The 22466-nt window shown below is 48.6% G+C and overlaps 2 protein-coding genes across 3 annotated transcripts in view; both read right to left on the minus strand.

Annotated features, from left to right (window-relative positions):
* Window positions 1–4612: 4612 nt before the first annotated feature.
* Window positions 4613–5278, minus strand: LOC135710046 (uncharacterized). The gene has a single exon (XM_065232496.1). It carries the CDS (start codon window positions 5276–5278, stop codon window positions 4613–4615), a length of 666 nt encoding a protein of 221 aa, XP_065088568.1.
* A 5104-nt stretch (window positions 5279–10382) lies between these two features.
* LOC135710072 (tetratricopeptide repeat protein 28) overlaps window positions 10383–22466 on the minus strand; it is a 385468-nt gene continuing 373384 nt past the window's right edge. The window contains exons 1-6 of one of the 2 annotated variants that reach the window (XM_065232522.1): window positions 19147–19304; window positions 15040–19019; window positions 14842–14981; window positions 14601–14783; window positions 13198–14541; window positions 10383–13138 (exon numbers count right to left, since the gene is read on the minus strand). In XM_065232522.1, coding sequence (XP_065088594.1) covers window positions 10863–13138; window positions 13198–14541; window positions 14601–14783; window positions 14842–14981; window positions 15040–19019; window positions 19147–19188 — 7965 coding nt within the window. In that variant the 5' untranslated portion in view covers window positions 19189–19304 and the 3' untranslated portion in view covers window positions 10383–10862. Of the gene's footprint in view, window positions 13139–13197; window positions 14542–14600; window positions 14784–14841; window positions 14982–15039; window positions 19020–19146; window positions 19305–22466 lie in introns of those variants that run through there. The other variant, XM_065232523.1, reaches the window with a different exon arrangement.

Consider the following 22466-nt stretch of genomic DNA (forward strand, 5'->3'; position numbering starts at 1 on the left):
GCAGTCAACTATGAGTCATGTGATTAAACGTTACTACGAAACTCTGAGCTTCGAACGGAAGGAGAAATGTGGTCAGAATGGATGTTCTATTAGTGATCAGGATCACAAGCGTGTCGTGAACGCGTTTAAGCGGAATCCCAATGCTTCGGTCAGGGATGTGACCAAAAAGATGAATCTGTCCAAGTCTTTCGTTCGGAGAGCCAATGACCGGAAGGGACTGCATACGTACAAAGTGCAGAAGGCTCCAAATCGTGACGAACGGCAAAATACGGCGGGAAAGTCACGGTCCCGGAAACTGTACACCCAAATGCTGACGAAGCCTCATTGTCTCATCATGGATGATGAGACTTACGTCAAGGTGCACTTCCGGCAGCTTCCGGGCTACGAGTTCCATCGAAGGGTTCTCTACACTGCTTGCCAAGTACGCAAGTGTCGTAGAATCCAACAGTGTTGACCTGCGGACCGAATCCTTCTGCCATATTGTACCGGACCAACGTGTTCATCGTGGTCTGACTGGCGACGATACCAGAGGTTTCCAGCGTCCGATGTGCATATATTTGCGGTAGCTCCTTTCATGTCCAAATCTAAATCCTGTTCTTATAAGTTAACTCGTAGATGCGCTACTCCAATAACCTCGTCATCCTTCTTTATCATCGCTTGAAGCTTTCCATCACGACAGCAGGTTTACATCAGGGACGGGTCGACAGGCGACCTGCAAAGAGATATTGTCAAGCTAACACGACGGCGGGAAAACTTCATCATCGCTGGCGACCTGAACGCCAAACATCAAGCGTGGGGCAACAGTCGGCGCAACCAAAATGGCACCATCCTGTACAATGACCTGCAGGAAGCGCAGTAAAACATTTTGAGTTACCAAGAACTCAGCTCGGACCACTATCCGGTGGTGGCTGAAGTGGGTTTCCAATTCGAAGCTTCCCGACGCAACTATCACCGCGCCGTGCCGGCTGGGCGCAGTTCCAACGCTGCGTTGACACCAGTATCGAATATGACGTCTAACCGGAATCAACCGGTGTCTGCGCTCCAACGGTTAAGCGATTTCCCGGGCCAGTATCGAGACAGGTGAATAATACTCTGTACCTTGACAGTTGAAAAGGCCAAAGCATGGTGAGTGTGTTGTTAATTTTTCATGGAGTACGATCGATAGATAGGTAAATTTGTTTTCATTGCGTTAATTATTGCTAAATTGAATGACCATTTTCCAAAAACAATCATTCAAAAAGTAACTTCTTTTTTTAATGTGATGAGAGTGATGATTTTTAGAATTCGTAGAATTTCTTAAACCCGTAGAACGGACCACACTGCGGTCAGTCTGCAATATCGGAGGCAATGTCTAGAGTCGCTGCCACTCCCGTAGTTGTCCCTGACGAAAGTAGAATATCGGCTGATGAGGTGATAGCAGCCATTAAATCAATCAAGAATATGAAAGCCGCTGGTGTCGATGGAATGGTCAACCTCGAGTTGGAAAACTTGAGTGTTGACTTCTTCGAGCACCTTGTAGTGGCCTTCAATAAGTGTTTGGTGCTTGGCTACTTCCCTGTGTGTTGGAAGTTAGCTAAAGTTATTCCAATCCACAAGCCCCATCGCCCCATCAGTCGATGTCGTCAACGACGGATGACGCCTGCCAGCCAAACGAGCCAGCAACGCCTGCTGAGCCGTATTTCGCTGATGAACACCACCAGATCCGCTGTTTACAGCCCGCGCCGTAAGTTTCCGGCCACACGGTAGTGCAGGAGCAGCCGTGTGGGCCAACGCCAGCGTCGCGACGCCGTAGGAGATCTTGTTGCAGCAGTGAGTACAGTCAAAATTTATGTGGCCAACCACCTGATATCAGTAACTGGAGTTATCTCCGGGATCCCGACTGATCTGACGACCGAAGAAATCATGCAACACCTACACAGCTTAGTGCCGATTACGGACGTTTATCGCTTCCAACGCTTTGTCAACAACGCAAAAATTCCCTCAACCCGCGTCAGTGTCACGTTCCGGTCGAACAAGCTACCAGAGCTCGTAAAACTAAAACACAAAACAGCAAACTGCCGAAGTGCTCGACGCTGCCATGGTTGTGGAGACCGCCATGAGTCCAACAACGAATACGAGGAATGCAAAAAAACTCGTTGTTGCCTGTACTGCAAAATAGAGTACAGTACCACCGACGAAAACTGTCCCGAGCGCCAACGCCAGAACAATATCAAGTCAATCATGGCAACGAAAGCTTTGACGTTCTTCTAAGCCAAGGAATACTTCTCTATCACGACTTCAAACAGCTTCAACGCACTAGCCGAATTCATGGATCAACCGAAACCAGGCGATAAAGGATCTCTGGATTACGCGTCGATGGCAGGAAGAAGCAATAACAGAAACCCGAACAAAGGACCATCCCGAGACACCCGGAATAAGAAACCAGAAGTCAACACACCCGCCCGCGAACCGGATCGGGAAGAAGAAGCAAGAAAGCGCAAAAGGAAGGAACCATCCAGTGAAATCAACGGAACAGCATTGAATAACCCGCACAAAACTGACGAGCACGAACGGTGGAAATTGAAATTGCAAGATGCGAAGAATCAACAAGACACGCTCTCCAAAATAACCATCATCCACGCCATACAAGAAGCACTGCAGCACTACTACAGTGCCATCATCGCAGATACGAATTTGAAAGGACAAGCTAGAGAAAACATTATCGAAACAAGCAAAAAATGTCTAAGTTTTGATGTTATTCATAAAAATTAGACTCATTAATCTTTCCAAGATTAATTATGGATAGTAGGATAAAAGGGATAAAACTACTTCAGTGTAACATACAAAGCGTTTCCAAACACAAAGAAGAACTACAAAGATCATTGATGACTGGGTCGTACACAGCGGCCCTCCTTTCCGAAATTTGGTCAAAAGCAGAAAACGAAAACTCCAGAATATACAACATCAGCGGATACAATAAAGTACTTAACTCCAGACATGACGGATATGGCGGTGCTGCCACATATATTCACAAAGACTACGGTTTCCAGCCCATTTCCATACCTACGACCAGCGATGGAAGTCAGTGTGTGGCAATATACGTACCAATCCTGAAAGTTGTCCTAGCAGCGGTATATCTCTCTCCGTCAATGCCCCTTAACCTGGGAATCAAAATCAACGATTCAGATAAAGATAATGTCATTTTCATTTTTGTTACACTCATGATCAATACAAAGCCAAAAATCACAATGGACAGCTCTGAAAACGATAATGCGATTATCATTTGTGTTACAGATCATGATCATATGAAATAGCGATAATCTCCGATGATCAACATCAACTGCCGTCACTGAAAATTCCCTATTTAAGACAAGATAAATTAAATACTCTATAATATTGTTATTTTCAGAACGGGGCGAACGGACCGAAAATCGATGCCCGCCATTTTTAAATCCAAGATGGTGGCCATCGATTTAAAAAAAACCGACAAATGCCCTGCAATGTGGATATTTTCGGAAAAGCGATGACATGCAGATGTAAAAAATTGATGGCAGCTGCCATTTTAGAATCCAAGATGGAGGCCATTCGTTATTGGAAAAAAACTGTAACCTACAATATGTGTATTGTTGGAATCGTCCATTATTCATCCTGTGTCCAAAAATAACCGTATTGTATGGCATTTGGACTTCGAATTTCAGCCAATACACGTCATCCAGGCCCCAATACAATTTTCCAGCTTGACATGGACCCCATTTTCCCCTAGACGTTGTAGTAGCTTGTCTAGTGACGCCTTGTGTTCCTCCCAGGTTCTTCCGAAGATGATAGCGTCGTCGAGAAACGACCGAACACCAGGAATGTCGGCTATCATGCTGTCAACCAGTCTTTGGAATGTTCCAGGCGCTACCTTCACCCCTGGAGCGAGCCGGTTGAATTGGAAGAGGCCTCGATGCGTGTTTATGGTGAGGAGCTTCTTCGATTCTTCATCTACTTCCACTTGCAGGTATGCATCGGAAAGGTCGATGATGCTGAATATGGTGCTTTCGTTGAGCTGTGCGAAGATCTCCTCCGGGGTAGGTATAGTGGTTTGCTTCAAGCGCTTCATTGAGTCCCGTGGAGTAGTCCGCACAGATGCGAACTTTACCATATCAGCGTGATGATTCCCAGAGACTGAAGACGTGTTAATTCTGCATGCACCAGCGGAATCGTGTTGAACGGAACTGGTCGCTTTGAACAGAAAACTGGTTTGGCGTTAGGTTTGAGGAATAACTTTACCTTGGTTTTCTTGCAGTGGCCCAGAGAGTCGTCGAAAACTGCCGGATGCTCGGCTTGCAGCTGTGCTCTAGCTTCGGCGAAACATGGTCTGGATACAGCAGAAACTTGATTGCAGAGAGTATCGAACGGAACCGACCACAGGTTGAACATGTCGATCCAATCAATACCCATTACGTTGAGATCTAGTGATGACGTTACGAAACACTGACCACGCTTGACCATGTCATTGAGGACTGCTTCACAATGGAATTCTCCGATGAGAGCGAGTGGTCCACCAGATGCGTTGGAGGCTTCGATCGATGATGGAGTTAGCTTTGGTCGTCTCAGTTGCTGCCAAGTTTTCTTGGAAATCACCGTGATATCACTTGCAGAATCCAGTTGTGACACCGTTGATGTTGATGGTCACATACTTGCGTTTCCGGTTGCTGTTTGCGATGTGCTTCACGAAAATTCCCTTGGCTTGATATCTGGGACCGGCCTTCTTCTGGAACTGCTTCTTCTCTCGAGGTTGAGTTGAAGAGTCGCTTGAAGACTTCTTGATGCAGCTACAGTAGCCTTCTTTATGACCGATGCGGTTACATACCTTGCAGAGATGATCAGAAAATTGACAGTCACGGACGTAGTGCATCTGACCACACTGCCAGCATGGAGTACGAGGAGTGGACTTGCTTTCAGTTTTCAGTGGACGATGCTGGTTTCTGGGTTTCTTCTCCGAAATGCTATGGACCGAATTCTTCGAACTTGATGGATGTTCGATCATCGTAGTGTCCGACTTGATGTTGACGAGCCGCTGGAACTCGTCGATTAGAGTTTGAATTGTCACCGGAGCATCAGCCGTTTCACCTTCAATCCGGGATAGAAGCCTTGCTCGAATGTCCGCATAGCGTGGTGCTTTGGGACCACAGACGAAAATCAAGCACTTGAAGTGATCAATCTTCAAATTCTGGAACTCGAACTCTTCACATGCCCTGTTGACTTTTCCGCCATAGGTAATTATGTCGTCGGCCTCGGACTTGAGTAGCTGCATGCACTCTTAGCGTTTGTTGAATACGGAGGTCTGTCTGCCGAAGATCTTTGTGAGTGACTTGACGGTATCGGCAAACGTGACGTCCTTTGGTAGTTTCGGAAGGATGTAGTTGGCGTAGCGACTGTGAGAGGACGTGTCCAACTTCCGGAGCAGAAGCCTAACTTTTGCAGCGTCGTCCAGACTTCGTGCGTCGCTTTCAAACAAATCCGAGTAACGGGCAAACCATTTTTCGAATGTGGTGCCGTTCTCCGGATTGACGCTGATAGACAAAACCACTGGGCATATGGTCACTGACACCGGTCCCATCAAAAGCAAGAGAAGAAGAAGAAGAAGAAGCTGTAAAAAAGGAACAGATTATACAGACTACATATACTACAGTTACAAACGAAAATAACTAGGAAAGCATTGTCAAGTTACTAGTCTTAAATTTTACACTTAGCTGTTGGGTGTCAAGCGCCTTCGGTCAGCAAAAAAGGCAGAGAATCTTCGGCGAAGCATATTCCGCGTCAAGTGGAAATCGAACATCGACGCTACTCGGTTGAACACTCGCTGCAAGCCGTAAATAGCGCTCCCTAAGCTATAATTAGCTCGAAGAAGTGGAAGTCTCAGCATAAGACTGTTGCGTAGTGATCGAGGTTGAACATTAATTGTTGCAGAATTGCTTCGCAGTCGATTCTTCCTTGCAGAGTATCGGCGACGGTTAAGGCTCTGAAAACATCTCTTCGGATACGTAAGGGCTCGACATTGATCAATTGGCAGCGATTGTCGTAGCTTGGAAGACGGAGTGGGTATCTCCAAGCGTGAAGCGAAGAAAACGTCGTTCCACAGATTCAATTCGCTCGGCCTCATTATTGTAGTTCGGTCTCTTGACTGCAGAGCAGTATTCCAACGTAGATCGTGCGAGAAAGCAATAGAGCGATTTCAAGTAGTAAATTTCTGTGAAGTTCTTAGTAATCTTGAAGACAAAGCCAAGAGTTCTGGACGCTTTGTTGACGACATACGATATATGGTGTGAGTAAATATGTCAGCGTTGAGTTTAGAAAAACGTCTAAGTCTTTCACGCAATGCACCCGTTCGATAGTCGTGCCTAGTAGTTTGTAGTTGAAAATAATCGGTTGTTTCTTGCGTGAGAAAGTAATGACTGTACACTTAGCTGGGTTGACCACCAGTCGGTTTAGACTACACCAGATGTCAATCTGATTTTGGAGAGAGCGGCAGTCGGTGAGTGAGCGGATGCGCAGAACAACTTTCAGATCGTCCGCAAACGACAATCGTGGCCCTGTGATAATATGGTGAACGTCGTCGAAGTAAAGGAGAAACACCAATGGTCCCAGATGGCTACCCTGGAGGTATACCGGACTTTGCGCAGAAGCTTGCTGAGCGACAAGTACCCAAAGTTACTGTCAATTGGCGCTCCGTGAGGTATGAACGAAACCATCTCAAAAGATTTCCACCGATCCCTAGCCTATCAAGCTTAGCGATCGCAATTTCGTGGTTCAGCTTATCGAAGGCTGCCGTAACATTTGTGTAGATAACGTCCGTTTGGGTCCAAGCAATCAAACTGTCTGTGATGTAAGACGTTAGGCACAGCAGGTTCGTAGTTGTGGAACGCCCAGTTATGAATCCGTGTTGATCCATACTTAGATATTGCTTGCAATGTGCATTTAGAGACTCTATGACAACCATTTCAAAAAGTTTTGATACAGCACTCAGCGACTTGATTCCCCGGTAGCTGTTTACGTCGCGTTTGCTTCCCTTTTTAGGAAACATATCCGCAGTCTTCCAGCAAGACGGAAAGATGCCGCTGGAAAGAGAGAGCTGGAATATGCGGTGCAGTGGATCTAAAAGACAAGTTAAGAATAATCGACGGAACACCATCGGGTCCAGCCATAGATGAAGCCTTAAGTTTAGATTCTGCTCTATAAATCGTATCTGTAGTGGCTTCGACCATGCTGATCGTTTGGTTGGCCAAAGGAACATTACTGGCCGCGGAAGTAATGAGATTAGCGGAGAGTTGCTCGTCTTCAAACACACTAGCAAATTTGGCTGAGAATGAGAACAGGTTGCAAATGTCTTGTTGATTGCCAGCAGTTTCACCATTGAACATCATGGAAGAGGGTAAGCCGACTTCCCTGCGTTGCTCATTTACGAAGTTCCAGAAGGATTTCGGGTGTGATTTTAGCCGCCGTTGAATCCTCCTTTGATAGCGTTGAAAACAGAGACGACTTAACCGCTTATAAAGGGTGTCCACGATGAAATTGCCACACACAAAATTGATTCGCAAAATTCGAGTTTTCATCCGATTGCCATCAAATTTTCAGGGATTGAGAAATAACTATTAAACTTCATTTTACCATTTTACTCGTATTTTATTTACAGTCCATATGCAAATGCCTGCACCTTGGCCTTAACCCCGGCCATAAGATTCTGCACAACCTGTGAATCAACCGTTTTTTGCATGTAAACCCATACTTTCTTCAGTTCCTCGACTGTCTTCACTACCTTAGGTCGTTTAAGAAGGTGCTGCTTCATAATCGCCCAGTACTTCTCGATGGGGCGGAGCTCCGGAGTGTTGGGAGGGTTGAACATTTTCGGCACGAAATTGACCTTATTGTCCGCATACCACTTCAGCACGTCCTTGGAGTAGTGGCATGAGGCCAAATCCGGCCAGAAGATTGTTGGGACGTTGTGGGCCTTCAGGAGAAGAAGCAGCCGCTTCTGGAGGCACTCTTTTATGTACACCTGTCCGTTCATCGTGTCCTGGGTCACGAAAGGTGCACTCCGCTTCCCGCACGTGCAGATGGATTGCCAAACCAGGAATTTCTTCGCAAATTTGGACATCTTCTGAGTGCGGACATGCTCCGGAACGCTGAACTTATCCTTGGCCGTGAAAAACAGGTTGCCGGGGATCTGTTTGAAGTCGGCCTTCACATATGTTTCGTCGTCCATGATGCAGCATTCAACTTTCGTCAGCATGTTGAGGTACAACTTCCTGGCACGGGTTTTGGCGGACTTGTTCTGCTTCTCGTCGCGATTAGGGGCCTTTTGTACCTTGAACGTTCGAAGCCCAGCCTTAGTTTTGGCCTTCTGGACAAAACTTCGGCTTAGGTGCAGCTTCTTAGCCACATCCCTAACGGAGGCGTTCGGATTTCGGTTGAAGGCCCCAACTACGCGGTTGTGATTTTTGGTGTTGTACGGAATACTTTTTCCATCACTTCTGGGCTTCCGATCGGTGGTCAACCGTTCCTCGAACCGCTTAATCACTCGCGACACCGTGGAATTCGCGATTCCCAACGTTTTAGCGATGGAACGATGCGAGAGATCCTTGTTCTCGTGATGAATGCGCAAGATTTTATCACGCACGAGCTGTTCTTTCGACTCCATTTCCGCGAGTTTTGATCACAGGACTTTAAAACTTGCAGGATGTAAATAATGCACTATGAACTAAATCCACCCAAATTTTCATTAAATTCTACCCAACGGTTAAAAAGTTAGAGAAATTTCTTAGTGTGGCAATTTCATCGTGGACACCCTTTACTCGTGGTTGAGTCTGACATAGTAGCAGTCAAGCGGCAGTGTGCGGAGTTAAGTAAATCTTCTGAGAGCAGCCTTCTTAGTTCTTTTCAACGAACGAAGATCTTTCGTCATCCACGGGACGCGAGAGTCGATATGGATGATCTTTTTCGAAACGTGTCTTTCAATGACATATGCCAAGACGTGAGAAAAGGTTTGTGCAGCAATGTTGACGTCTACAAGATCTAGAATATGCTCCCAATCTAGGTTAGACAGCACATGGACAATACTGCGATGGTAAGCTTTGGAGTGCTGGTAAAATCATGGACAGTATTATTTTCGATCACGATAACTAAAGCAGGGTGATGATGCACTTCCTTGACTAAAGGTTCGGGTGCCGTGGAGAGGAAAGGAGCTGTATCACGAGCACTCACAAAGCAGAGATCCAGGGTGCGGTTGTTTTCATTCAACAGGAATTGTGACAGAATTACGGTACTATAACTGTCCAGGAGCTGGATGGTTCCTACGTGGAAAGGTGAACGCTCGTGATCAGGACAAAAGAATCCACTATGGGTTGGAGTCCATGCAATGTCCGATAGGTTAAAATCGCCAAGAACAATAACTTCGTCGGAAGGGCCTGCTTTGTCTGAAGCGACCAAGACGGATCGACAATGTGCGTCAATAAGCTCCAAGTCACGGGTTCGATCTGGAGGGATGTACACTGCACCGAGAAGCAATTGACGATCACCAAGTTGAATAGCCACCCACACTTGTTCAACCGCGTTTCAGGAATCGTCCTCGATAACTTCTGCTTTCAGTTTGGAATTAACTGCGATAAGGATGCCTCCCTCAGTAGTTTTCCTACTATTATTCGTGTTTCGATCGCAGCGAAATATTTCGTAGCCAGCACCAAAGACATAGTTTGAAATTGTTCGATAATTGAGCCATGTTTCCGGTCCTCCCCTTCCGGGTGGTGGTATTTTGTCAATGTTTGAGTACAATGTACAATGTACAATGAGTACAGAACGCAAACCTGGGAGAGCTGTGCTAAGTGCCATAGCTTCAAAGGATCCCGAACAAGTACCTTAGGATGATCCTCAACTGTCCCCCGCATACTCGAAATTCTGAGAGATCCACCGCCTGGCTGGTCTTTAGAAACTAGAGTAGCGGAGTACGCTCATCCTCGAAAGGTTCAGAGACGCCTGCCTAAGATCAAATCACCAGATTAAACGCGATCTTGCTAATTAGGTAAGTTATCAAATTATTTTTTTTCAATTCAACCAAAATGAACCCCAAAGGGGTATTCTGTAAACTAGTTGAAAAACGTGAATACGTAAATTAGAATATCAAATTAAATAAAGATGAAGAGCCTGGTAGGCTAATCAATTGAAATGTTAAAACAATGTAAAATCATAATTTTAACAGAAATAACGTCATAAATTACAAGATCCAAAATGACCGAATTTTTGTAAACATGTGAATGATTGCCCATAACACACAAGTATGCAAATCGGAGAAGGTCTTAAGGTTGAAAAATATATGAACATTATAATAATTTGATAATTTCTTTCTCCAACAGAATCCAGTTCAGTTTAGTTGCATAAAACCATTTATTCATTAGAAAGCTATTCAATATAAATTATACAATTATTTACGTTAAAAATGCATTAAAACCGTAAATTCATTCAATTCACTATCTATGTAAGTACCTTATCCTAGCAAAGAGTATTGTAACCAAGGTTTGTAGGCAGGCCGATTTTTACATTGTTCAAGGCCCTTGTCACGACGCGTACCGTAGAAATAGCTTTATAGTAATCTCATATCGGCTTCCGATAGTTTCTAAACTCCTTACCATTATTCGAATTTCAGCTAGCATAAAACCACTTTACCTAATCAGTTCGTTGTCTCAGTTAGATAGACTAAAAACAAGTTAAAATTCCTATTCTACAACGCTTACGCTAAAAGATGAGCAGATAAGGACCTAAGGATTATTTAAACCTATCATGTACGTCACAATTGTAGCCTTTTGCAAGCTTTGAATATTTACAGTTTCGTTCAGATCGCCAATGACCTACGTATCGATGATGTATTTACTTCTCTGATTGGGATTCGCCATGGACGGCTGTCCTTGTGCGATCTTTTGCTGTTGTTGCTGCTGCTGCTGTTGTTGTTGTTGTTGCTGTCCGGAGGTTCCAGCTCCGCCATGCTGGGTTCCACTTGGCTGTGCGCTAGACGTAATTTGCGACTGCTGACTCTTGGAAGTGGTCACCGTCGATCCGGTGATGTCGGTTCGGAAACTGCCGGAACACTGGGAATCGGCTACGCTTCGTCCATCGCCTTCGTCCCGACGGGAGAGGTCCGAGAAGGGGCTACCGCCTCGTTTGACCACCGTCGAGAGGGAGTTCTCCGTCGATGAAGACATATTGCTGGTGAGACCGCTGACGGTGGACTTGAGCTGCTTCTGCTGCTCGAGGATGTCCGCCGTGGTGAGGTCACCGGGCTTGACGATGTTCGGCGTGACGTTGCTGAGCCAGGGTTTCGAGTTGGACTTTTTAGAGATGGTGGTAGCTCCGAGGGCAGCAGTCATGGCGGCCACGGCTGCTACCGTTGCAGTGTTGCTACAGCCGCACAGTAGATCGGAAGGGCTGTTGCAGATGTTGCACTGACCTTCCTCTAGTTTGGTGGAGGTTGTTGCATTCATTTCGATTTCGTTCATCGCTTCCGCTAGATTGCCGACCGTCAGAGCGCTCGGTTTGTTCAGCATGGAAGCAGCTGCGGAGGATTTGATATCTGGAGAGTCTTCGTAGTTTTTGCTGAGGAGAAGTTTTGATAGGGACGGCGCTAGACCAAGACCGATGTTGCGTTCGTGGTAGACTTCCGAGATGGTCGGGGTCATCTCACGGCTCATATGGCGCAGGATCGAATCCTGAATGTTCTTGCTGGTGGTCTTTTCTTTGGAGATACCACTGGTGGAGGGTACACTGGAAGACAGGCTGACTGTGGGAGCTTTGCTCAGACCGAGGTCTCCCGGCGTTTCCGTCAAAGGAATGATCTCCGCCTCGGTTGGATTGAAGTACAGTTTGCTGGCATTCAAGTTCAAAGTGCGCTCGTCATCTGGCAGGGTGGACAACGGTTTCCTGGGAGGTGCCGCATGGTTACCTAAGCTTGAGGAGGAGATCTCTGTTCGACAGCTGAGGCGATCCATGAATGCAAACTGATCGACCATCTTGCTACGGGTAATGGTAGAAGTGCCGTGTGATTGCGAAGGTTGTTGCGTTGGTTGCATCTTCAGCTTTCGGTTTCGCATGCTCTGTAAACTGTGGGCTAAGCTCGTCAGCTTGCTGCTAATCGAAGCCGCGTTCGAACTTGAAGGAAGGTCAAAACTACGCTCGAACTCGGAATCCGAACTGGTGGATTCCAGAACGTTAAGACCTTTACCGTTCGTCTGGGTCTTTCCAACGGTTCCGCCGTTGATGTTGTTATAAACTGGTGCCAGTGGTGCCAGGGGTCGCAGACTATCGACCATTGGTAAGGTTTGCCGTGGCGGTGGAAGAGGTGGCAGATTGTGGTGACCTTGGTTGGCTCTTCTCAGTACAGTAGCATGACCGGATCCCTCCCAATCGGTTGCTGAACTGGCAGAACTTGAGCTGTCTGGTCGTCGATGATTGGGATTCTGATGGTGGTGTCCCTCGCGGACAGGTTCATGGCAAAAGTGGCTAATGCCATTATTTGTGTACAGATTCCGGATACGAGTCTGGTGAGCCAAGGCCAAGGACACGTTAGGATCTACGTTCTGGATCGTAACCGGTGGACTGGGAGTGAAAGCTGCATCACTTTCTCCACCTCCGCCAGGACGGGATACCTTGATGGTTCCTCGCAGACTAGAGTAACCCAGTCCCTTCGCCAGGTGATCGCTCTTCATGAGGATCTGCTGAGTTGTGTAACCATCGGATAGTTCACTATCGGTAGTATTTGCCAAACTGGAGTCCAGGTTGGTTCCATTGTTACTCGATTGCGACTGTGCCTGCGCTTGTTGACCACCGAGGGGAACTTGTCCAGATGTTTCCGTCTGCCCTCCGTCGGGTTCGCCACGTCGTCGGACGTACGAGATGAAGGCACTTCTTGTACTTAAAAACGGTACCCTTCGAAATGGCAACGGAGGTCGTGGGAAGTTGTAGCTGGCTTGGCTTTTAACAGTGCCAGCCGGAGAGACACTTCGCTGTTGCTCCGGAGCTGTCGGAGTAGGACTCGGGGCCTTGACCTGTGGATCGTCGGAAGCGTCTTCGTTCAAAGATTCCGAACTGCTACTGGATTCGATTCCCAGGCTCTTGGGGGCTTCTTGAGTATCTGCAATAGAAAATTTCATTACACTACATTCAGGTGAAGACTTCAACCTTTAAACCTACCGAACAGTGCCAGCAGCGACTGCAAAACGAACTGACAATTTCTACGATTCGCCTGCTTTCCGGTACGCAGCGTGACCTGATCCTGTCCGACCTCCATCAAATCGAACCCAAGTGAGGCCAGCAGCTCGTGGCATCCGGATACTCTCCACAATCGCACACTCAACGGAACATCGATGCTTTCGTTCTCATTGATTCCCTTGGACGGGAACTGCGCCACCACATTCCGCATTACACCGATTATCTCATCGGCGATCTCCGAATTGTTTACCAGCTTGGACATCGCATGCAGCGTGGTCGGCGATAGACCAAGCAACGCCTGCAGACTAGCCGAACACTGGGACAGGCGATCTTCCGGATCCGTCTGCGGGAAGAAAACACTCGACGGGATTCCATTGGCTGCCGGTTCGAACCGGAACCCGACGGCCATCAGAAGATCTTTCCATCCAACCACGGGACCGGCCTTGTTCTCGATGCTCTTCTGGGTCGTGTACATGGCGTTCTTCTGGCCCCGATGTATTCGCTGCAAGCTCTTCTCCACCAAATGCAAGCAAACGCGAAGAGCATCCCTGCACTTGTCCGGAGTCCGCATCAGCTCACACAATGCCTGCCCGATCAGGGCGACCTTGTTGGACAGCCGCACATTTCCTCCTATCAGGATGAACCCAGCCCAGTTCGCCGGATGGGCGAAGTGCTTCGTATGCTGAACCGTTTGCATAGCTTCAGCCAAGGCCTTGGCTGCCCGTGTTCCCTGCAAAAGAGCTGAGTAGAAAGCCCTGAGAAGAATTTTCGCTGCCGTCTCCGGGACGGGCCATAGTGAAACCAAAACTGCTCCAGTGCCGGCAAACAACCAGCTTCCGGCCAGGTTTGCCACACCTGATCCGGTGATGGGTTCAACGGAGTGATACGAACTCAGCACAACCAGTTTGGCACTTAGTTTCATTGCCAGTAGATCGGCTGCGCTCAGAATGAAGTCCGACAGCGGAGGGATCTCCATGTTTGATGACGACAGATCGGCATGGTCTTCGTCGTTTTCTATTTCTCCGGATGAGTTTGGATAGAATCGCTTCTGGGACTGGGAGTCGAGGACTTCTCCGGGACTGAGAATGACAGCGCCCAGCTTCCAGCTGACGTTGGCCGCAAAGTGGACGCATTCGGCCGCAGTTAGTTCGGAGACGATTGTTTCCTTGGTAGCACTGCAGGAAACTAGTGGTTTGGTGTTCAACATGTCCGAAACCATGGCAGCTTCTTGTAGGGAAGCAGGTGACTCGCTCCAACCCCATGTTTCCGATAGGGACGAAGGGATTTTCGGGCCTCCCACGACCAGGGCACTGTTGAGGCCTTCAGCTGGTGAAAGAAACAATGGGTTAGAATAGTTATTGCAGAAGCTGGCGTAGGAAACTTACCTGGCTCACGGGTCTTGGTTCTGCTCTTCTGCCGTAGGGTATGAAGCGAAGGCACGGTTAGTAGGGAGCATCGCTCGGAGAGGTATTCTCCGGATTCGTCTCCACTTCTGAGAATTGCAAACGGTACAAGGTACAGCTCTTTTTCCAGAACTAAAATCAGTTCACGTCGACCGATTCGGGATGCTATAAAGTAGAAAGTCTGTAGAGAAAATTTCTAAGTTTACGAAATCGTGGATCTTACTGGTACTGATGTCGGGTAGCAGATCTTCGAATGGAGCTAACAGCAAGTTGTACAGGACATGTAGACAAGACGGTCCTTGCCAGGGTGGTAGTATGTTGGACCTTCTCGATCGCGTCGAACCCTGAAGGCTTCCAATGGATCTGTAAGCATTCAACACGTTGATATTGATATTACAAAAAAAAAGAAACCTTCACCTACCTAGTAGATCCTTGCAAGCTGGCCACTGATCCTCCGACGCTTCCCAAGCTGAACAACGAACTCAGCGAGTAGTTACTCGAGTTGAGCAAATGGTTCCTGTTCACCATTCGCAGGAATCCAGCCCGTTCGTTTGCAAAGTCATCGATCAAATTCTCGTTCGAAGACTTCCATCCACTACCGTCTCCTTCCTGCAGCACACTACCGGAATTGACTCCCAAGCTATCTCTCACGAAATTAATGTACTGTTCTAGCAGGCTTTCACTTATTTCACTGTTTTCACCCACGACGGGTTTCTTCGTCATCTGCAGTGTCTGTTCGTCGATCTTCGCCACGTGGAACCGTACGATCCTCTTTTGCGGAGAAAGGAACCATGCGTACAGTTCGCTACCCGCCAGGCTGTAGTAGATGACGTTGGTTTTGCTTTTGTTGACCGTATCGAAGATGTACTCACTGCAGGTCAGGAGGGTTTTTCGGTTATTCAGAGAATTTTCCGCACTTTGATTCGAGTCGGCTCCCATCCGCGATCGACATCGTTCGGCAGCCACTAGAGCCTCTTCATTGCGTCCCATATTGACCAGGATTCTCTGGAGTGTTTGGTAGCAGGACGTCTGCAGGTCGTACAGGTTAGTTCTCGCCTCTGGCGTAACCTGGTCACTTCTGATCGATTCCAGAATCTGCGCCGCACTTTCCATCTGTTGTCGGGAGTTATCTTCGTCTCCGGACGCGAGCAAAGACAGTCCCAAGCGGTAGCGGATCTTTGCTTCGTCTTCAAGTTTGTTCAGCGATTGAACGATCGCCAGACCTTGCCGGAGGAAACTGACCGCCTGTGACACTTGTTCCATGATGTGGTAAACTCGACCCAACGCCAAACAGGCATGGGCCTTTGTCAGTCGATCTGTCGTTAATGATAATTGCTTTTCAAAATATCTCACTGATTCCGCATAGTTCTTCAGGGACTCGTACACTGATCCCAGATTACCGCAAGCTCTTGCTTGCAATGCTGCGTGGTTTATACTTTCACACAGTTCCAAGTCCTGCTTGTGCAGCCTTAGGGAGCCTTCGAAGTCTCCCATCTGTTGAAACACTGCCCCCAGTCCACTGATTGCGTCCGAAGTTAGCGCTCGATCGCCCAGCTCTCTCGCGATATCCCGTTGATGTTCCAAGCAGTTGATCGCTTGTTCGTAGTTACCGAGCGCACTGTGAATGCTTCCCAAGTCACCGTAGGCCGCAGCCTTCGCCTCCGGATTACCCAACTCGTGGGACACTACCAGTCTCTTCTCCAAACACACTAGAGCTTCTTGCAAGTTCCCAACTGACTTGTAACAATTTCCCAACCCACGGTAGGCACGTTCCTGATCGCGTGGACTCTGCAACGCAATCGCCAACGCCAGATGTCGCTCGTGACACTTGATCGCTTCCGCATGGTAATCACCTAATGCGTCGTAACAGTCCCCTAGATGCCCAAGGGCCCTAGCACGATCATGCTGTGCCGTAGGTGTATTCACTTGCTCCAAAGTTCCCAACTGCTGTTCCAAATACCCGATCGCGTCCTCGTAGTGGCCCATGTTCAAACGGGCAATTCCTAAGTTCCCGAACGCTTGCGCTTCGACTGCAGAATCTTGCAATTCCTGCGCCCGTTCCAGTTGTTCTTGATAACATTTCACGGCGTGCGTGTAGTTTCCAAGTGCCATGTGTACCGCACCCAGGTGGCCATGGGCTCGACACTCTCCGGGCAGATCGCCCATCTCCTGTCGCAGCGTCAGCTCTTGCGTGTGGTATCCAAGTGCCTTATCGAACTTCTTCAGCAAACGGTGCGCTAATCCAAGTGCTCCACAGGCAGCAGCTTCCATGCCACGCTCCCGCGCTTGCCTGGCCAGCGATAGCTGGCGTTGGTACATCTTAATCGCTTCGTCTACGTCACCCATCCGAATCAGCACGTCACCGATATTTCCGAGGGCACGGAATTTACCCGGTAGGTGATTCGTCATGTGCGCGATCGCCAGGAAGTACTTCTGGCATTCGAGAGCCCCGGCAGTGTTTCCGAGTGCCAGGTGGGCGAGGCCAAGGTTACAGTAGGCTCGTCCCATGTTCATTTTGTTCTGCAGGTCTTTGGCCAGGGCCAAGTCCTGGTCGTAGTAGCGAACCGCTTCGCGGTAGTTTCCGATGCAGTAGTGAGCATAGCCAAGGAAGTGACAGGCTTTTCCTTCCGCAGCGACGTCGCCGAGTTCTTGCGAAAGCATAAGGTACTGTTCGTAGTACGGGACTGCTTGGGCGAACTCCTGACGGGAGCTAAGACAGTTGCCGAGGTTGAGCAGGGCGCAGGCTTCGCCAGCAGTATCCTTCAGTTCGCGAGCTATGTTCAGATGAGCTCGGTAGTGCATCAGAGCCATGTCGTGGGCTCCGAGTGCCTGGTAGGCAACGGCTAGGTTGCCATGGGTGGAAGCCTCTGCGCTGCGATCGTGAACTTCTTTGCTGATGATCAGCTCCTGTTTGTGGTATTTGATGGCTTGTTCGTAGAATCCGGCGGCGGAGTAAGCGTTGCCGATGTTGCCATATGCTCGACCCATTCCGGCTTTGTCCTGAAGCTGGCGAGCAATGGTAAGGTGGGCTTGGTGAAGTTTGAGGGCGGCATCGTGTTCGCCGAGCAGTTGGTACACGATTCCGAGATTGGAACAGGCTCGACCTTCGCCAACTTTGTCGCGAGCAGCCAGGGCCATTTCCAGCTGCTTTTCATGCCAACGCTTGGCCTGGTGGAAGTCGTGACCGCAGCGCGCAGCGTGGCCAAGGCCAGCGTAGGCGCGAGCTTCGATGGCACGATCGCCGAGCTGTTGTGCTATCCGGAGGACGTTTTCGTGGTAGGTGATCGCTTGGGTGAAGTTACGTTTGTAGTGGTAGCTGGAGCCGAGATTGCTGTAAGCTCGAGCTTCCTCGACCTGGTTTCCGAGTTTCCGGGCTAGACGGAGGTGTTGGGTATGGCAGTCAACGGCGGAATCGAATTCGCCCATGGCTAGATAGACGGCACCGACGTTGCCGATTTCGCGAGCTTCCTGGAGGCGATCGCCCATTTGTTTCACGAGCTGGACGCACTGTTTGTGCGAGGCCAGCGCGTTCGGGTAGTCTCCGATGGCAGTGTAGACGTGCCCGAGGGAGGTCAGGGCAGCTGCAGCGGCTTGAGTGTCCTTGCACTTCATTGCCAGTACAAGTTGGTACCGATGGGACGTGAGGGCTTCCTTGTAGGAACCCTGGCTGAAGTAGGCCGAACCGAGATTTCCGTGAGCACGACATTCACCCGCGGTATCACCAAGGCTTTTCGCAACAGCCAAGTCCTGTTGCATGTACGCGATAGCTTTGTCGAGCTGATTTAAAGCCCAGTGGGCCGAACTAAGAGCACTGAACACTGACCCTCGTAACTTGAGGGAACACGACCCTATTCGGAGGGCTGATTCTAGCACTGTCACTGCGGAATGGTACTGACCGGCACCGAGTAATTCTTGTCCTACCACTGATATCACTACGAACGGCGATTGATCTAGTTTCATTGCTTTCAGCTGCTGGAAGGTGGGCTCGAGGGCGTGTCGCAGTGGACTCTTGATCGATGCCTCCACAAGCCCCGCGAGAAGCTGCTTTGAGTTGGGGTCCTGAGCGAGACCCGAGCTGAAGGCTGCCAGTGCCTCTCCGTATCGTCCGAGGCACTGAAGGGCAACACCTTGTCGAAAGTAGGCCTTCGGCCACTGAGGGCAAAGTTCCCTTGCCCTGGTGGCATCCTGAAGGGCCAACGCAAACTGACCCTGCTTGAGGCGGGCCGCTGATCGATTGCTGTAGAGGATGTGATTGCTGGGGTCCAGTGCCAGCGCGTCCGTGTAGAGCTGCACTGCCGTGGTGAAGTCCCCATTTTGGCAGGCAGTATTTGATTGGCGCACTTTCTCCAGGAATAGCGCTCGATTGGCGGCCGGTAGTTCCGGCGTGCCTTCCGGTTCGTTCTGGAAAAGAAAAGGAAAAACCGAAATGTTAACAACGTCTGAGTTTGTGACCGCGACACAGGTAATTATGGGGTTCGCGTGCTTGTGTCTCTTTTGGTGTGGAACTAGGCTATATTCGTCGACGTACCGAAAAAATAAACTCGGACAGTTGGAGCTTGTGTGCCCTCATCGAGCGCGAGCAGAGAAGCGCACAGAAAGCCCACCGCAGAGAGAGTGAGTGTGTGATCGCGCAGCAAAATGGCACCAGCAGTACGATCGTGGGGTCTGCGCCTTTCGCGGTCGTCGGTCGGAACTGAACTGATCGCGATTCGCGAGAGTCGAGAGATCGGACCAGAAAAGCGGCCATTCGAACGCGAAGCTGCTGAGAGTCTCTCACGATCGCTCTCTCGGTCTCTCGTGCGCTTGCCTTTGGTGTGATTCTCTTTCGCCGCTTCTTCGTGGCACATTACAGAAATCTCACAAAAGACTCATGCACTTTGGGTCGGTTTTCTCAATATACGTGTTTTCCACCTAGCTCGAACGGGTGAAGATTTTGATAAATAAATTGAAGGAGGTATACGTGTAATCAATTATTATGATTGCTATCATCTTTACCGCATGATTTTGCTCTTTCGCTTCGTTTCGAAATTACGGACTCTCTTCTTTCTCGGCTCCGAGACGACGATCGGTCGATCGAAAGCCTCAATTTTTTTCCTGGCTTTCTTTCGGTCCAATTTCGCGTGTAACCCTGTTTTACGATCGCAGGACTGCCTTTTACAGTCGCAATTATTTCCGTCGTTGTGAGTTTTTCGGTAATTTCTGTCAAGCTCTGCTAGCTCCCAGAATTGTATATTTTGAAAACAAGTGTAGATTTTTAATTGATCCGCAAAACAATGAAAATATCAACTGATTGATCGCGATGGCTGGATACAGTTGTTGGCAGCACTGCACTTGTTCCAACGATCGATCAAATCGCAGTTATCCAGTTTCGCCGCACATTCTCTCCTTCTCGCATCGCTTCCACCGTTCTCTCACGCTCCCAATTTTCTTCGTCATTCTCTCTTCCTCTCTCTCTCTCTCTTCGTCTCTCTCGGGCGAAGAGAACCGACCTGACCCGAACCGAGTTGAGCGAGCTTTGCCGTTGACGACGAACGAGAAGAAGGAAATTAATCGGATGTCGGTTTTGCACGGGTGTAATTTTTCAAGAATGCTTCTTTCGCGCATCTTTCCAGGCCAGGCCAAGCAAAGCGCGATCATCAACAACATCAGCAGCAGCAGTGAAGGCCCGGGGTAGGATCCGCGCCGCACCGTCAGAAGGAGATTGGATACATTTTTCCCTTGTCACCGTCGTCCGTCGTTCGGGTCGTATCCTGTGCGATGGTATTGGTGTTAAGGGAAAGGGAGTGAACGTGTGTGTGCGCGAGTGCGCGAAGGGAAACGATCTAATCAGCGCTAATTAATCTGCTGTTGGGTCTCGATGTTCCTTCGCGCCCGCCGAAGAGTTGTCCCGAGTCCACGACCGACGAAGACTCCACCGGGGGACGATGGTGGAAGCGAACCAGAAGAGCGCAGCGCAAGCGCTCTTGGCAAGGCCATCATCATCTTCATCATTCGGATAAAGGCTTTCTTCTTCCCTTTTGTGGAGTGAAGTGGATCGAGAGCGGCCGGGGCCTGGGTCTGTGCGGTTGGTAGCGCGGTAAGTTGAAACCGAAATAGATAATGGAATTTTGATAAGGGTTTTCTTTTCTTGGATCGGTAGGAGGAGGAGACAAGAGGAGTGGAAGGACGACGGTGCGGCAGGTAGGCCGTAGATTGGAAGGCGGTAGGTTTTTGTTCGGTGGCCGTCCGTGGTCCAGAAGTAGAGTGGTGAGAAAGCAGCGTTGTGCGATCGGCGGCGGTGGCGAAACCAGCGGAAATCAATTTCGCCAGGGGAAAACAGTGATGCCGTAAATGAGCAGTTTGTTTTGTGATGTTTTGTTGTTATTCAGACTCCTGCTCGCTGTCTGTCGTGGTTGCCATTGGACGATCGAAGAGTGGATGGAATTTCGACGCGCCATATGTGCCCGATTCATCACGGTTCATGTGCTATCAATGGCTGGCCGAAGTAAGTGGCAAACGGGTGTCGAACGATTTGGACGAGACGGCAACGGTTTCTGAGAAGATTTCAAGCCGGGCTGGGCTGATGACAATGATTGTTCGGCAAGACAAAGATTCACAAGAAGGCACACGGAGACTTAACAAAGGATACTCGCTCCGTTTAGGATCACAATACTGGAAGCTTACTTACATTCTTTGTTTTGTTTTGGAAGAGCTGAAATTGGTTGGAGATGAAGAAACTAATTTAGCTGTGGCAAGTTCGATGGTAGCACCAGTTCGGAGGATAACTGGAAAATCCAAAAACATCACCAACACCAGAAACAAACTCGTTATATATCAAATCTTGTTTATGTTAAGTCTTAGCCGTCGGTAACCTCAAACACTGATGTTTGCAAAAGTAAACAAGCCAAACGTCCTAAACGAAGTCTCCCCCAGGTCAATCTGAATTCAAACACTGATTCCGTAACGATGGACTGTTCCTCGAATAGTCAATAAGTGCAGTCAACGGTCGCAACCGAGAATAACTTCGATATTCTCTCAGATTAAAGATATCCAAGCTAAATACTGTTATTATTCCGCAAACAAGCTATCATCTGAAGGGAGTCAAATCTGGAAAACAGCTTGCAGGGACGTAGCAGGACTATTACGATGCTGCCATCGAGGCGCTTTTTTCAATCGAATTCGGAGTTCTTCACGTTCACCCCAGCAAGCAACCTACAACTACAACTGTTTGAGCTAGAGGCAAATGGTGTCCAACCATCAGACGTGAACATATTTTCACAAAAGAAGATAGGACCGAAAGAATGCGTTGTACTTCACAAAGGGTTCCGTTAAACTACCGGAGCTGCAGCGTATCAAATCTCTGTTTAATGTGATTGTGAAATGGAGCTTTTTCAACAGGAGATTTACATATGCTGAACAATGTCACCGCTTGCCAGCGATTTGGACATGCGACAATTCTCATCAGCCTTTGTCACCCCTAGAGGCGATAGAACTGGAGACAAGTATGATGATGATGACGATTTCGAGGATGGTATCAACGAAACACTTGTGTCGCTGTTTGGTAACATTCTTACTAAAGATGGTAATAAGGGTGAACATCACCTTAAACCCCCTAATCAGAAATATCCAATGAAACGGCTTAACGATGCTGCAAAGAAAAAGTTTAACCCAGATTCAGCTAAGCGTCGAAGAAATGCAGAGTTAAATGGATCAAACAACAATGATAAGAATCCTCCGAAAAAGGTGGCTGCGTAACCGATAGAGAAAATTTAACCACTGGTAAGTCATCCTCGGTTCAGCTGGATGTAAGAGAGGGACGTTCTGGACCAGAGATGCCATTTTTTTTTTCAGACGTCTGCGAAATATGTC

Source organism: Ochlerotatus camptorhynchus, unplaced genomic scaffold (assembly GCF_037179485.1).
Source record: "Ochlerotatus camptorhynchus isolate MF236.1 unplaced genomic scaffold, CSIRO-AGI_Acam_v1.1 ptg000370l, whole genome shotgun sequence".
NCBI lineage: Eukaryota > Metazoa > Arthropoda > Insecta > Diptera > Culicidae > Ochlerotatus > Ochlerotatus camptorhynchus.

What these genes read in the sequence shown, in the direction of transcription:
- LOC135710046 (XM_065232496.1), bottom strand. Translation starts at nt 5,278, where the DNA reads ATGCAGCTACTCAAGTCCGAGGCCGACGACATAATTACCTATGGCGGA.